The 15,992-nt window shown below is 48.4% G+C and overlaps 1 protein-coding gene across 1 annotated transcript; it reads right to left on the bottom strand.

Annotated features, from left to right (window-relative positions):
• Positions 1 to 708: 708 nt before the first annotated feature.
• On the bottom strand, positions 709 to 12,765 carry LOC147977524 (uncharacterized). Its single transcript, XM_087545791.1, has 9 exons — positions 12,540 to 12,765; positions 12,211 to 12,439; positions 11,964 to 12,114; positions 11,665 to 11,871; positions 11,213 to 11,274; positions 2,171 to 2,222; positions 1,645 to 2,052; positions 1,412 to 1,546; positions 709 to 714 (listed from the first exon to the last, which is right to left on the bottom strand). The coding sequence occupies exons 1-9, from the start codon at positions 12,748 to 12,750 to the stop codon at positions 709 to 711; spliced, it is 1,461 nt and encodes a 486-aa protein (XP_087401917.1). The 5' UTR covers positions 12,751 to 12,765.
• Positions 12,766 to 15,992: the final 3,227 nt, after the last annotated feature.

Genomic DNA, 15,992 nt, shown 5'->3' on the forward strand with positions numbered 1-15,992 from the left:
AACACAAATTACAGGTGTAGGCGATACCATGTTTGGTAATCCAGGGATTGGTTATGGTATCCAAACAGAGTTTACGTTAAATCGATGCGAGATCAACTTTTCATAAACAGGTTTAACTGAAATCACAGTATCTAAACAACAGACATGCATGTAGGTTCAATGAAGTTTTCCATTTTAGGGAGACCTATAAGTGAAAACACAATTTAAACCTACAACTAATTATAATAAGAATCTGAGCACCTATGCATTGGGGACTTTAGTTGCTATTATGCCATTTCATGCACTTAGCACCTTACCTAAACACATTTGCATTGGAGGAGGCCTAATTTACAAACCGTTAACAATTTTTGGAAGCATGCACCTTAGTTACTTGATCTCATTTCCCAAGATTCTAATACCAATGAAAGAGCAGTGCTTCCGTACCCCATTCCGTCATTCTTAAATGTGTGCAAGCAACAAGCAGTCGTTGACTATGCTTTTCTTTGCTCAAAGGGCTGGTTGAGCTTGGATGTTGGCAGATTTGGCTAGGAATGCTAGGATTCTTCGTGCGGACGAGATGGCTTCAGTTTGTTAGCACGTTATCTACTGATGAAAAGATGATGTGCGGGGGTAAAATACAAGAGTTGTATGAAATTCTTCTGTTACCTTTTTGTGGCCTTGATGTATGCAAGACATAAAACATCGCGAAGATCGAAATGAACCGTTCTCTCACACCTGCAAAATTATGAATCCTACTGTTAATTTCCAAAATTCTTAGAGGAGGAAAATGGTGTAGCCATGCTCTTGGCCCTCTGGTTTGTAATACAAGGACTTGAACTGGAAAGCAAGCCTGTAAATTTTTATTTTAATTTTGAAGTTAGCAAGCTTGTAGTTGGAGCGTTATTTTTGGGTCGTCTGCTTTATCCCGGATGGATTCTGACCCAAAAACATTCTCGTGTTACTATGTGATTGTTGTTCAAAGAAGATCCAACATGGACATTTTTTTTATTATAATGACCATCACATGTGTTCCTTTAGTGGGACCCTGAAAATTAGAAAAGAACTATGGCCCTGGGGAGTAGTACGAGGCCACAGTGTATAGTAGCGGCTGCCGGAGCGTTATACCTGTAGGTTGTGGAGTCGTGGAGAGAAACACCGTAGGTCTCTGATGCAGTAACCAACACTGCCGGACGATCTGGGTGGCAATCGACCACACCAACTTGACAGGGTGTTGATTTGAGATACGTTAATCCGAATGTACGTGGCCCATTGATTTCACAGATACACGTCTGTGTCCGCAAATCCCAGATCTGCGGCATGTGAGACGTTAATTTGAGATGTGAGTCATGCATGCATGCAACCACGCAGTACAACATCTGATATCATTTGTTTGTTTGCTGAATTAAGAAGATGATCTTTCTAGAAGCCATACCTGTGCCGTCCCATTGTATGATCCTGTAACCATGTAGTGCTGCTGATCGCCACCCGTGGGATAGTAATCAACAGACCACTGCATATCTTCGCAGTCGAGGCTGGTGACATGGATGGGAGAAAAGATTGTCCAGATCTGTGGACGAGAAATAAATAAATCATACCAGATGGACAAACAATATTTATTTGTAGCACAAGTTTATACGAGTATTAAAAGAAGGAATATTAATTAACCTTCATTGTGCGGTCAAAGGAGACGCTGGCAAAAGTGTTGGCATCATGCGGATTAAACTTGACTTGGTTCACCCAGCTTGAGTGGCCCGTGAATGTCCGAATGCACACCCAGCCCTTCTCATAGTCCCACAGCTTGATCAGTTTGTCCTTAGATGCCGACAGCACAAATGGTTGGGTCGGGTGAACGGCGAATGATGTGACATCATCGCCGTGAGCTTTGAATTCCTTGACTCTCTTCATTGTCATAAATTCATACACGTGGATGTACCCGGTGTCATCACCCACCACGAACAATTGCTCCGTTGACTTCACGATAAACCTAACAGTGGAAACAACCACAAAAGTGAAGACAAAGGTTCTTATGGCATGAGCAAACCCAGGGTAGAATTCACGCTCCATCATTTTTGTCTGCATGGCACAAAAGATATGGATACAATTGGAAATCAGTGTGTAATATACAATGTGAGGGCCCAGCCCATCATTGCATCCCAACAAGAATACGGCTGCATCCTACGTACATACGTACCTGGGTCTTGTAGTTCCAAATGACAAGTCGACTCATATAGCCTGCCAAAATCCTACGTGTGACACGAAAAAACATAGCAGGCATAGAAAATAATTATTAAAACTAGTCATCAACCTGTGCACATGCACGAGATAGCTTAATACTATTTTTTATTTACAAATATATTTTTTATGGGAAAAATCCATCAATCTTGAAGCAAAAGAAAATTGTATCCGTTTGGGCCGGATTACATAGTTTACATGCAAAATGTATATATACATATTTTTTGAGCTGCACTATAATCGATTGTATGGTTTTGAATCTATCTACATATCTATTAATTATATACTAAATTATACTTCCTCCATCCCATAATATAAGAGTGTTTTTAACACTAAAACACTCTTATATTGCGGGATGGAGGGAATACTATTTTAAGCCGTCAACCTAAAATCTAATGAGCTAGTGTTAGCTCCAGACCAACACGTTGTTTTTATCAAACTACATATATGCTCACACACAACTGATTGTACACGATAAGAATGATACTCTTCCACACATGATGAGCTCTTCCCCACCAGATATATCATTTAGGAAGGATTTGATTAGCCTCCACGTTGTGTCATGACAACATTTTATATCCGGTTTGGATTCGATTAACTTGACACAAGGGCGGGATGTGTTTCGCTGGAATCTTACTACATCTGAGTCCATTGCAGTTCTCTATGTTCCGTGCACTCCCTCAAACAGAGATTCCAATGGACAATAATAAACAAATCTGAAAATCGAATATGCCACTAAAAGTTCAGATTTTCATGTGGTATCTTCGGTGAGGAGTTGTGCTAACTAAAGACAACCTCGCTTGACGCAATTAGAAAGAAAACAAGAAGTGTAGTTTTTGTACTCGTAACGAGACAATCGAACAACTCTTCTTTCAATGCAAGTTTGCGCGTTTTACATGATTAGGCATTCAAATAGCGTCAAATTTGTATCCATCAACATGTTTTGCCAATATATATGGCCACTGGATTGATGGAATACCAAATATGTTTAGCACAGTAATATGGGTGGGAGCGACTATGGTAGATTTGGCTATGTAAAAATGATTGTGTTTTTAATGGCAAAATCAATTCTCCTATGGAGGTTATTTACCATTGTACGTACTGACTTCATACGTGGTCTACTCTGCACTGAACTGAGTACCAATCACTGTTCAGGGCGGTGTGTATGCGGTTGGAGATGGTACCCGAGGAGGTTTTTACCCAACATGGGTGACAGCATAATCTCTGAATCGGACCACCTTCTTCGTTGACATAGGCATATTTTCGGTCTCATATGGCTTTTTGCCACTTTGTTGTTTTATATTCTTCGTTAGACTATTCGTTTGATGGTTGTGTTCATCTCAGCTATGCAGAGGCGTGTGTCGATCTTTGTGCTTTGTATCTGCTCGATGCTATATTTTGAGTTAACAAAAGCGCCTTTATCAAAAAATGTTCACGTGAGTCGTGACCAAGATCAAGGTCGAGCGTACAGGTAATGGGATGATGCATTTAGCTGTATATTGTTAGGCCAAACTTGTGATTCCATCGTTTTCCAGAAAATTTACATGATATGCGGCGCTCTCTATGCACAACAGTTGAAATCGCCCTCGCCGGTAGCCCGACCTTGGTGTCGGCGCCTTGGAGGCCTCGTGGCCCATTGGGAAAACTTTGTGGAGGAGGAGGAGGGCTGCATTAGCAACCTTGGTGACTTCATCGCCACTGCGGCGGTGACGCCCAAGGTCGCGCATTGTTGCAGTGGCCAGGTGCGCTGGCTCAAAGTTAGCAGCCCGGGGCTTGTCTCCCCACCATCGAGTTGTCTTTGTCTTGGGTGCATGGGCGTTCCCCGCCGGGGTTGTTCGCTGCGAAGGTAGAACATGGTGTCGCAGCCAGTTGAAGTATGGCAACGTGAGGCACGCGGTCCATCTGCTGTGTTGCTCTCGAGTGCGACCGTCGTTTGGCGCTTCCCTGGTGTGCGCAGGGCCGTCACCGCCGACCCTCTTGCGGATGGGGCAAGGGTTCCACCGCGAAACCGTCCCCACTCCCCTTGAGATGGACCGGTACCAAGGCCTAGGTTGGCCCAGCTCTCTCCTTGCCCACTGCCCCAGCCAAGATGTCTGGGTACTCCATTCAGCGAAATCACCAATTAAGAGGTACCCCTTGCAAAGATTATCCCAGACTCCTTTGGTGGTGAAAAATGATGCAGCGCAGGTGGACCAGTTGTCACCACTAGAGAGTATTGGTCTATTTTTTTTACACCCCTGCATGAGGAATGTGAGCTTGGTTGTGTGTTTCTTTCTAGACCCGTTTAAAAAAGGACAACGCTAACGCCCACACGTGTGGTGGGAGCCAAACCCGCCCACACGCCCTATAGCACATAGACTACGTCATGTCACCACATGCATGCACGTGAAAATCTTTTTGGATTTTCTGTTTTTAAAATTTTTTATCTCTTAAATGAAAAATCCGATTGAAGATCCGTTTTCACCATTTAATCCCTCACGACGAGATCTTCGAAACTAGATCTTATATCAATATATTTCGACGAATTTTTTTAGTTAAAAGTTGCTGTGTCTATTGCACATGAATTGCCATGATGTTTATACTGAAGTTGCCATGATATATTTCAGCTATTTTCTTCTACATTTAAAAGTAAATTTTGACATATTATAAAATGAGGAATTAAGAAACTAGACTTGCCATGCACCATAAATTAAAATTGCCATGATACATGCACTTAAAATTGCCATGGTTCATACAAAAAAATATTTTCATGGTCAAAATACTGGAATTGCCATCATAAAAAAACTAAAATTGCCATGATCTACAAACTAAAATTACCACATGGCAACTTTAGTTTAAACACTATTGCAACTACAGTGTAAACATCATGGCAACTTTTGGGCAAATTTTTTTTTCGTCGAAACATATCAACATGGGGTCTAGTTTTGAAGATCTCGTCGAGACGGATTTAATGGTGAAAATGGATTTTTAATTCGCTTTTATAATTAAGAGATAAAACATTTTTAAGCCGAAAACCAAAAAGATTTCTGCTGATGTCATCTGTTCATACGTAGCAAAATGAGTGGTGATGGAGACGTGTGAGCGATGTGCAAACACCCACACGTGTGGGCGTTAGTTTTTCCGTTAAAAAAACAAATATCTCATGAACCGCCGGTACAAATTACAAACCGTTTTCACCATTGTATTCATCGTGTAGATATTTTCAGGTTTAATCTCATATTCATAGGTCTTAACGAACTTATTTTCGAGCGAAATTTATGCTCCCAACTAGTATTAACCTATGCTCCTAACTTGTGCATCAGAACAAGCTCCCAACTAGTATTAACATGTGCGTTGCTAACCACACCAATCTATGCTCCCAATATGAACTAATCCGTACTGTCACCTAGTACTAACTCGTGCTCCCACCTAGTTCTAACCTATGCTTCGAACGTGCAGCACAACTGTGCTCCCACCCAATATGAACTAACCCGTGCTCCCACCTATTACTAACTCATGCTTCCACCTAATACTAACCCTTGCGTTGAATGTGAAGCAAAAACTATGCTCCTGCATGATCCACACTTGTGCTCCCACCTGGAGCACATATGTTCTGCTATGTGAAGCACCTATGCTCCACCAAAAAAACAGAAACAAAACAAATATGAAAATAAATAAATCAAAAAACGAGAAAAACCTGGAAGATAAAAAAATAGAAAACACAGAAAAAATTCCTATGGGAGAAGCGTCCAATTGATGACACGTCCTATGCTAGGGGAAAGTGCCCCCTGCAGGTGGCACACGTGGATAAGTTGCTCCCTTGATTCAGTTCGGCATGTCCCAGTTAAAGTGAGCGGCATTGCGGGAATGGATCTATGTTGTTTTGCACACTCATGGACCCCTGAGGCTGCCATCCGATGGCTTTGGATCCAAAAGGGACCGGCCAACCTGGCTCTAAGGTTTGTGCATCTTGCGTGGTGATGAGACGCTTCTCTGACCTCTCCTGATCCTTCCGCTGCCTCCCCTCTCCCAACCTCTCTTCTCTCATTTCAAAGTAAATTACAGAAAACCATCACATTTGGGGCTAGGATATCAAGGAACCTCCGTATTTGGCAAAAATATTTGTAGTGAGTTGGTCAAGCAGATATCTGACAAGGATCAATGGTCCAGACATGAAGAGGTAAGATGGATAGATTTGATATACTTTACGACGGCAACAATGTATACATGCACGTAAGTTAAAAATGTTGAAATGAAATATTGAGGATATGCAATGATGATACTGTTTGTATGTGAGGCTATGGTATGCAATGTATTTGTGTATGGGATGATATGCAATGTTGATACTGTTTTGTATGTGATGCTATGAAATGCAATGTTGATGATGTAATGTATCTTTGTATGAGGCGGTGTAGTCTGGGCAGCACTGCTAGAACAGTGTGCTAGCATTGCAACCCCTGCTACCAAAGGCACCACAAGTCATCATATGCCGACCAAAGTGAATGGTCGATCACTACTGGTCTATCCCATGTCGCCCCATCAATAGTCACCACTAACCAGTTGGCCAACCAGTGATGACTAGTAATCACATGTCAGCTGATCGGTCAGTGCTAAGGTAGTCATCACTGACGGGTCGCCAACTGGCCACTAATGATGGTTTTTGGCCGGTTAATGCTGACAACCTTGTAGTAGCATGGGTCCTTCATTCAAGAGCCTCGCGCCATCCAGGAGCACACATATGCCTTATATAAGGCATTGTTTGAGGCCGCTCGGAGTAGGGGGGGGGGGTGCCCTTGCCCTAATTTCTTGCCCATGGAGTCGAGGGTCTTGATTGCCGGAGAATGAGACCCTCACCCTTCTTTTCCATTAGTAAGAAATTGAGGCGGCCTCGGGGGACATGCAAACAAGCTCAACCCTGGGTCTTGATGGCCTCCCACTGATATTTTTCACCAAGTTCTCGAGCACCACCAAGGAAGTGGTGGTTCGGATGTTTTGGGACTTTTTTATCGGGACCCTTAACATGCCATGAATTAATTTCAGGGTCGTCCCCTTATCCCCAATGTTCTTGGGGCCAACGACATTAGGCAATTTAGTCCTATTACTATGATCATCGTCCTTCAGTGCATATTTGGAAGGAGTGCGCAATGCACCTGGTTCCAATTGCTGATAGGTTCATCCACTCCTAGCTAGATGGGGTGCTCGTGCTTTGAGGTTCTCCGTGAAGTTAAGTTGAAGCGCTAGAGGGGGGTCTTCCTTAAACTTGACTTCTAGAAAGCATATGACCACTTGGAGTGCTCGTTCCTTCATCGGGTCCTAGAGCGGAGGGGCTTTGATGACCATGGGATGACCTGGGTGATGCAACTTGTGTAGCATGCCCATCAATACCAATGGTGTGCCAGGACCTTACTTCAAGTCCACCCATAGTGTGTGCCAATGGGACCTTCTCTCTTCGCTCCTATTTAACGTCATCGCCGATGTCGTTGCATATATTCTGGATAAGCCCAGAGAGGCTGGCCACATCCATGGGGTTGTGTTCCACTTGATCGCTATAGGCGGTCTCACCCACCTCTAGTATGTGGATGACACGATGTTCATGGTGGAGGGATCCGACCATGGTGGAGCCGGTCTCTTACTTTGTTTTGAGGTGATGTCTGGTTTGAAGACTAAATTTCCCAAGAGCGAGGTCGTGCTTTTGGGTTACTCACCAGACGAGTAGCAACGCATTGCAAATAACCCGAATTGTCGCCCCACGCCTTCCCCATTACCTACCTGGGTTTTCCAATTACTGACTAGCGGATCCTAATCTAGGACTGAGGCCTACTAGTGGAGTGGTTTTGGTCCCGTGTGGAGCCCTCCCGGGGCAAGTTCATGTCCAAAGTTGCTAAAAAGATCCAAATTAATACTCTACCCTACCCATGTTCCTATGGGCTTGTACCTTCTCCTCCATGGGATCCACACATAGATGGACAAGGAGGTTTATCGCTTCCTCTGGCAAGGACCAGATGAGAAGCATAAGTACCACATGGTTAAATGGGCGCAGGTTTGCCATCCCATAGATCAAGGTGGTGTAGGGATTATTGCGTCCCGGGACATCAATGTGCTCTATTCCTGAAATTGATCTGGTGGATTCTTCAGGTGAGGGGGGGGGGGCGGCTTTGGCTTGATCTGATCAAAGTAATACTTTTATGACCACCCTCTTCTCGCATGCTCTCGAAAGGATGGTTCCATGTTCTAGCGGTCGATGCAAACTAGTAATCACCTCATTCCGGAGGGGTCCCTAGTCTAGCCGCATGCCACGCTGTAGGATTCTTTCTAATCCCTCTTTTCCATTTGTAACGAGTCTGCCGCTAAAGTTGCCGTGGTCTGTCGTAATGCCACTAGAATTTCTCGTTTCACTGGCCATTCAGTGCTAAGGAGACAACTGAGTGGTAGGCTCTGGTCATGATGGGTGGGGGTTGGCTTTCCCCAGGCTCGCGAAACTCAGTGTCCTGGGAGTGCTCGCCATCGGGAGTGTTCAACTCTAGGTTTATTTAACACTCCCTAGTGGCTAGGCATGGCCCCAGTTTGGTTGCTGAGCTTTGGGCCATGCGCGTCCCGCTCAAGATTCGGATCTTCCTGTGGCAGCTCACCCATGGCTGCTTCCCGTCGGGTTCTCTAAAGTGCTGAAGAGGAATGGCCCTGAAGATGGCCTTTTCCCTCTGCGCGGGGTGGGCGAGGATTTTTCTTAAATTTTCTTCTTGTGCATGGAGGCTAAATTCCATTGGGGTTGCCTTCGCGAGGCCTTGGGGTGCCATTGGTGCCCGGCAGGTTTGCATGACCTTGTGGCAATTATTGAGTCTCTCACCGGTTGGAGGAGAGGCCTCCTCTTGTTCTCCTTTGCACCCATGGCTTGGGCCCTTTGGACATGCCGAAATAAGCTTGTGGTTGTTCATGAACCGCTGCAACATGCGACTGATCTCATTTGCGTTTATTGCTTTTATGCAGCAGTGACGGCTTCCTGTGAGACTCCGGGAGTGAGACACCCTTGACTTGATGGTTCTCCGGTTTCAAGTGGTGGCGAGTCGTCTGGTTCCGACGAGCTAGCGCCGGTCGCCTCGCCTCTATTTACCTGTTTCCTGTTTTTGGGGGCTTGTTTGGTTGTGTATTTTATTTTTTCTAATGAAAAGGGGTTTCCCCACGCCCCATTTTATTAAAATGAGGCAAACCATACACACTAAACTGTTTCCAACGCTCAGGATCAACCAAAGTAGCTGAACCAAGACTACAAGTTCTGAGACAACAGAAGGATAGCCTACTACAACAGACTCTCTATTTACCTGTTTCTATGTACCTTGTTCTACGACAGACTTCCTTTACCTTTGTACTTCTTAAATGGATCTTTGGTTGGTTGCTTTATCTATAATGCAGGGCTAAGGCCTGGTTTCCGAAGTGATGAAAGTGCACGTCACTTTGTACCCACACCAAACAAACAATACCGAGTTTTGTGGACCCTCCCCTCCCCTCCCGCGTCGCTCCCGCGAGCGAACGCGCGCGCGGGGGGGGCGGGGGGGGGGGGGCTCTCCCTAGTGCCGCCGCCGGGCCGTCCTCCCTCCCCTCACCGCCGCAGGCTCGCGCCGTCGGGCAAAGCCCGGTCGGCGGCGGTGGGGTTTCTCGCCCCCCCTTCGGAGACGGCCGGCGCGGGCCGTGAAGCTTCGAATGGTGGCGATGCATGGGCGCAGGGCGTGTCGGCGCGGCGTCGCGGACGTGTGGCCCAACGCGGTGGGCTGCGTGGTGGCGGTGCCCGTCGCGGCCGCGACGGCCCGATCTGGTCCGGTCCAGGCCTGATTCAGGCGGTGGTGGCGGCGGATGGCTCGGTGGCCGCCGGTGGCTTCTCCTCCCGCTCCTGGAGGTCTCCCTCCAGCCTTCATGGGTGGCTGGGGTGGCTGTTGCGCGGCTGCAGGGCGGGTGGCGGCGCGTTCGACTTGGATCTGGGGGGGGGGATCCGGGTGGACGGCGCGGGTGGGGCCGCAGTCTGTTGTAGCCGTTGCTCCGGCCGTGGGCGGCGGCGCATGGAGGTCCGGCACATGGTGATGGCCTCCCGGGGGCACGGCAGCTACACGGTGGTTTGGCGGATCCGCCCGCGGCGACGGCCGGCTATCTCCGGCGTCGGTTCGTTTTCGTCCGGACCGCTTCGACCGTCGCTCCATCTCCTCGTCGTCCGGGCGTTACTTCGGTCCAAGGGCTGGCCCTCTCCCAGCTGCGGTCCTTCGCTCGTCTCGTGCCCAACAGTAGGATGGAGCTTGTCTCGTGCCCGGCAGCAGGATGGAGCTCGTCTCGCGCCCGGCAGTAGGACAAAGCTCGTCTCACACTCGGGGCTGCAGGATGGGCGATGGAGGCCAGTTTTGGCCAGCCTATTGGGCCTCAGCGCTGGGGTCGTCCAGGGGTGTGAAAGGCGGGGCCTTTCCGCTCGTCTCTTCGGTTGGGGTAGCGGCGGGTCTCGGTTCAGGTGGTGCCTAGGTCTTGGATGCCGGGGCGGCGGCCCTGGTGGTGGTAGCGTGGTGCTTTTGGGCAGAGGCTACGGCTTGGTGCTGCCGGGTGGTCATGGCCGTGCGGGCGGCTTGGTAGCCGGGGTGCGGCGTTCGGTGGCGGTGAGGGGTGGCCGAGGTGAAAACCTGTTCTTTCTGCGGACAGACCGGCCGCGGCGAAACTCGTTCCCTTCTTGAAGGCGTTGTCGCGGCTCTCATCGCCCATCGTGGGCTCTAGGGGAAACTCTGATCCTTGGATCGGGCGGTGACAGCGCTCCGGTGTCGTGTCCTTGCTGAAGGCGCCGCCTTGGAGTCCTCGGATCGTCGTATGCGGCTTCATCTCTTCGTAGTTAGGGGTGGTGTTGCTGCGCTCAGCGCCTGTGTATCATGCCTTGGGTGTGTGCGTTGTTGTGGTGGCGTGCGTCTGTATCGGGACGTTGGTGATCTTTGATTTATATATAAAGCGGGGCGGAAGCCTTTTTAGGTAACAAACAATACGGCTAGAAGTTTGAACTCACCAAGGCTCTGTAGGGTGCACATCCATTGACCTTAATATACGGTCACCATCACGAAGTATGACCTGAAGTAAGCATGGTTGATCAAAACATGTGCCGTCCCAGGCCCAAAACAGAAGGTGAAATATACGGGGAAAAAAAATCAGAGAATATCCTGGCGTCTACTTGATCACGTTCAAATCCATCAAGATCAACAACAAACCTCAGATGTCTTCGTCTCACCCGTTGTTGCACAGACAGCGCTTAGGGGATGAACATCTTTCAAGCCAGTGTCCTTTACCATGAAAGTGCTCATCTACAGTATCAGGGTGCACCATCCAACCCGTCAAACTTAAGAATATTAATATCCATTGGAATACTATTTTCAGGTCGGAAGCATCAGCAATATATATATGTTCAAGCTTGGCACTTGTTTTTGTAGGATGGGAAAACAAGAAAAACGACTACAATCATACCTGGTCAATTAATGCCCCATGATAGTTTTCTGGTGTCTCTGTATCAGTTAGCATATTAACGATGTCCCCTATGGTTGGCCTTTTCTGTCGATCATCCTCCACACAGCTCAAAGCAATGACGATGCATCTATTTACTTGTTCAGAATACGACTCCAACAAATCACCTGATGCCTCTGATTGTAGCCTAGTCATCCAATTCCCATGTACCTGGATAATGATAGCACAAAGAATGGTCGGTAAAAGAAAACAGAATAGCAGAATGACAATGTACATCCGATATCAATAAATACGATCCTTACAATCTCAGTGAATTGCTCAGAGGTCATTTCAGCACTTCTGCAGTGGCCTTTGGAACCTGCAATTATCTTTATAACTACAACTCCCAGGCTGAATATATCCAGTTTATTTGAGATTATGCCATGATCTATAAACTCCGGTGGTAAGTACCCACTGCAAGCACGACACAACGCGTACTGTTACTGACTGACGAAAATAGGAATTCTGTACTGAGAGAAATTAAACATTTCACATGTAGAATAAGCTTACCGTGTTCCTATAGGACTATCAGTGCTATAGGATTTATCTTCCATGAAGAATCTGGATAATCCGAAATCAGCAATTTTCGGGATCATCTTCTTATCCAGCAATATGTTTGCCGGTTTTAGATCCAAATGAAAAATGGGAGTCTTCAGTTCCTCGTGAAGGTACTTCAAACCATTGCAAATACCCTTAATTATAGCGTAGCGATTGCGCCAACCACGTCCCTTAAATTCGTCTAAAATAAGTAAAAAAATATTAGAATTCTTGAAACATATATACAGAAAATGAAAGGTTGACATTCTACGTATACAAGTGAAGCATCATTATACATTTACCAGAAAGACAGTCGCTAAGGCTTCCATTTTCCATATACTCAAAGCAAAGCGCTCTCTTAGTCACATTAGCAAGAACCTTAGGTTTGTTGTACGGCAAGTATTCTCGGCGGGTTTCATGGCAATAACCAACTAACTCCACGATGTTCTGGTGTTGCAAATTTACAAGATTGTAAAATTCCTTATCAAATTGCACATCGTCATGCCCTGGCATGTCATGAAGAATCTTTACAGCAATTTTTTGCCCATCTTCCCGCGCCCCCTATTGGAAAAATATATATGGTTCAGTTTTCTGTTTATAGGGATATATGTGGCATCTATAAAGAAGAAAATATTATACTCAGGTATTCTTCCTGGAATATGCAAAGATTTCTGGAAAGTTATATGCATGTTGTTGCTCAACAAGATTGCTAGAAAACGAATATGAGAAAATGGTGCCCTTGATGATGCATGCGCCTAAATCCCACCACAATAGATGAAATAAACAATGCAAACGAATGATGAATTTATTTTACCATTTCTGAAATTGTCAATGGTTAATCACACCAGGTAAACTTTTCCGTAAGAACCGCTGCCAAGCACCCGGCCTTGAGAGAAATTATCTGTCATAATCTCCAGTGAATGGAGTGGCACACGGCTTGGCCCATCAGCCATGCTATTGGTTCACCTGGATGTAAACGCAGAAGACGCAGGAGCATGTTTACACATACAGATATAATAAACGTGAGCACAGATTTTATGAGCAATCTAACTTGTCGGCTCTTTCTTGGTTCTCCGACGGTAATCCAATCGAGCTTTGCACAACGCAGATCTACAATCGAGCTTTGCACAAAGCAATTACAGCACGACTGCCATACACACACAACAGATCGGCGAGGATAAGTAGTAGAGTCAACGGAGAGCACTAACCTGCAGCTGGAGGGGAGGACTTGCAGCGGGGAAATACGAGCGCTCAACAATACGGAAGTGGAAGGAATCCAAGGAAGGAAGGAAGGAAGGAAGAAGGAGGAGCAAAATGCAAGTGGAAGGAGGGAAGGAAGGAAGGAAGGAAGGGAAACGAGGCCTCTTCTCCGATCCATATCTGTATATCTGTATAATTTGCAAGTGTGGACGAACATGCGATGCGTGTGTTGACTCGTGCGGTAGGTAGGACTCCGCGGTTCATGCTCGGACAAAACACATTGAAGTTGACTATCACTTTGTGCGGGAACGTGTTGCACAGAAGCTACTCCATATCAAGTTCATCTACCGGATCCAGCTGGGGGCCAACGCGGCTGTGCTCTCCATGCCTTCCGGAGCGCTCACCCAAGCGATTCTGCAAGCGGAGCTGCCACACCTCTTCGAGGGCGAATGGGACTGGCAGATCTCACCTATGGAGGGCGGGGCGTTCTCGGTGGTCTTCCCTGATCCGGTGATGCTCCGGATGGCAACAAGGAGCGGCAAGTTGTTCCTCTCCCTCAACAACCTCATGGTGGACATCCGCGGCGCGGTCCTCGACGCCCCCAAGGGAATGGCGATGCCAGAGGTGTGGGTCAAATTGGGAGGAATCCCACCCAAGCAGCGGCGCTCCGACCTGCTCATGGCGGCCACCACCATGCTCGGCCGTCCCCTGCTGATAGATGAGGAGTCTCTCATTCGTCCGGGGCCAGTCCGTATGCGTTTCGCTTGCCGCAATCCCCGCAAACTGAGCGGAGTGGTCCAGATCTGGTTCAATGGCGAGGGTTTCAACATCACCATCGAGCCCGAGCTTCCCCCGGAGCAAATCGCGGCGCCCGCCTTGCCCTCTCCAAATCCTCCTTCTCCAAATGACAAAGGCATGGATGGGGCAGGGCGTGACGGCAACCTGGGCGGCGACAAGGAGGCGGATGCAAGCATGGAGGATGATTCCATCTATACGGCGGCATGGGAGAAGCTGGGCATTAACGACAAGGGCGGGGCGACGAACCGGGCGCCGTTTCCTTCGACGGAGCTGCCGCTGGCAGGGGGGTCCATGGAGTTGGACCTCTCCATCCCCAACCAGTATGGCTCAAACCTGGGCTCGGTCACGTCCCCCCGGTGCGGTCGGTGGCGGAGCCTGGTGCGGGCCAGATGGAGGAACCGCTGGGGGAGGCGCGCACTCCTATCGCGGTGTCCATGGAGACGCTGCCGCTCGCCTCGCGCTCTCCATCTCAAGGTGGCCGCAGCTCCAACAAGCTCGGTGCGGTGAAACAGCTCAAGAAGGTGGCCGTGCGCAAGGTTAGCGCGGAGGCCGAACGTACGGCGGAGCTCCAGGGCGCGCCGGCGACTCCCCGGCAGGCGGTGATGGCGCTGGCTGTTCCCACCTCCGCTCCGATCGCGCTGGAGGCGGCCAAGACGGTGTCTGTCCCGAAGGCCAAGCGTTCCAAGGTCATCGTGGATGGGCAGGTGGCCCCTGTTCGGGTTAGCGCGCGGGCCAAGGGCGCCAAAGAGCACATGCCTTCGCTCCAACGCGCCCAACTCCTCCAAGCACAGAAGAATCTGGAAACCTCAGGTTCCATTGCCCCGCTTTTCGATTTTGGATTCCTTCTCGGACGAGCACCTAGGCGAGGTGTTGGTGGAAAGTGGGGTTGAACCGATGGGGGAGGGCGGGGTTAGCGAGTTAATCTCGCTGGTGCGCGCTAAAGAGCTGGCTCAGGCGGCTCTTGCAGCGGCGGCTGCTCAACACGCGGAGCGTCTGGCTGTCGAGGATGAGCCCTCGACGTCGCTAAGACTCCGGCCCGAAGGGGAGACATCAACAGGGGTTGCTGCTCCTCCCTCGCCTCGCTGCGGCAAGGTGAGGCGCGTGGCCAAGGCGATCACCTCTAGGGGTGTGCGCCTGCGAAACCGCGTCATATAGATGCGGATGCTCATTTGGAACATCCGTGGCTTCGGCCACTCGGGGCGGCGCACCCAACTTAGAGACTACATCAGGAAAGAAGGGATAGATATAGTAGGGCTCCAGGAAACCATTAAAGCCGATTTTCGTCACCAAGATATCGTAGCCACAGACCCTTTGGAGCGTTTCATTTGGCAGCACAGCTCGGCCATTGGGCATTCGGGTGGCATGCTGCTAGGCTTTTGCAGTGCCATCTATGAGGTGCTGTCCTGGGAGGTAGGCACCTTTTTTATTGCAGCCAATATTCGCGTGAGAGCTTCGCTACGCGAGCTCGTGATCCTGCAAGTCTATGGACTAGCAGATCACTCACGTTCGGCAGAGTTTCTGGGAGAACTCGAAGCCAAGGTGCTGGCAATCGCCGCATCCTGAGTCCCGCTTCTAGTGGGTGGAGATTTTAATCTCATCCGATCGAGCATGGACAAAAACAACGACAACATCAACTGGTCAAGGGTGACCATGTTCAATAGTGCAATTGCGTCAATGTCACTTAGGGAAGTGGCAAGGACGGGGGCAAGGTACACTTGGACCAACAAGCAACTAGCCCCGGTGCGATCCGTCTTGGA

The sequence above is a fragment of the Triticum urartu genome, chromosome 3A (assembly GCF_056163025.1).
Source record: "Triticum urartu cultivar PI428250 chromosome 3A, HENAU_Tu73, whole genome shotgun sequence".
NCBI lineage: Eukaryota > Viridiplantae > Streptophyta > Magnoliopsida > Poales > Poaceae > Triticum > Triticum urartu.

What these genes read in the sequence shown, in the direction of transcription:
- LOC147977524 (XM_087545791.1), bottom strand. Translation starts at nt 12,750, where the DNA reads ATGCCAGGGCATGACGATGTGCAATTTGATAAGGAATTTTACAATCTT. An exon ending in CTGAGCAATTCACTGAGATT is followed by an intron (nt 11,872 to 11,963) that starts GTAAGGATCGTA and finishes ATCATTATCCAG; the next exon opens with GTACATGGGAATTGGATGAC. An exon ending in ATGGGGCATTAATTGACCAG is followed by an intron (nt 11,275 to 11,664) that starts GTATGATTGTAG and finishes TGCTTACTTCAG; the next exon opens with GTCATACTTCGTGATGGTGA.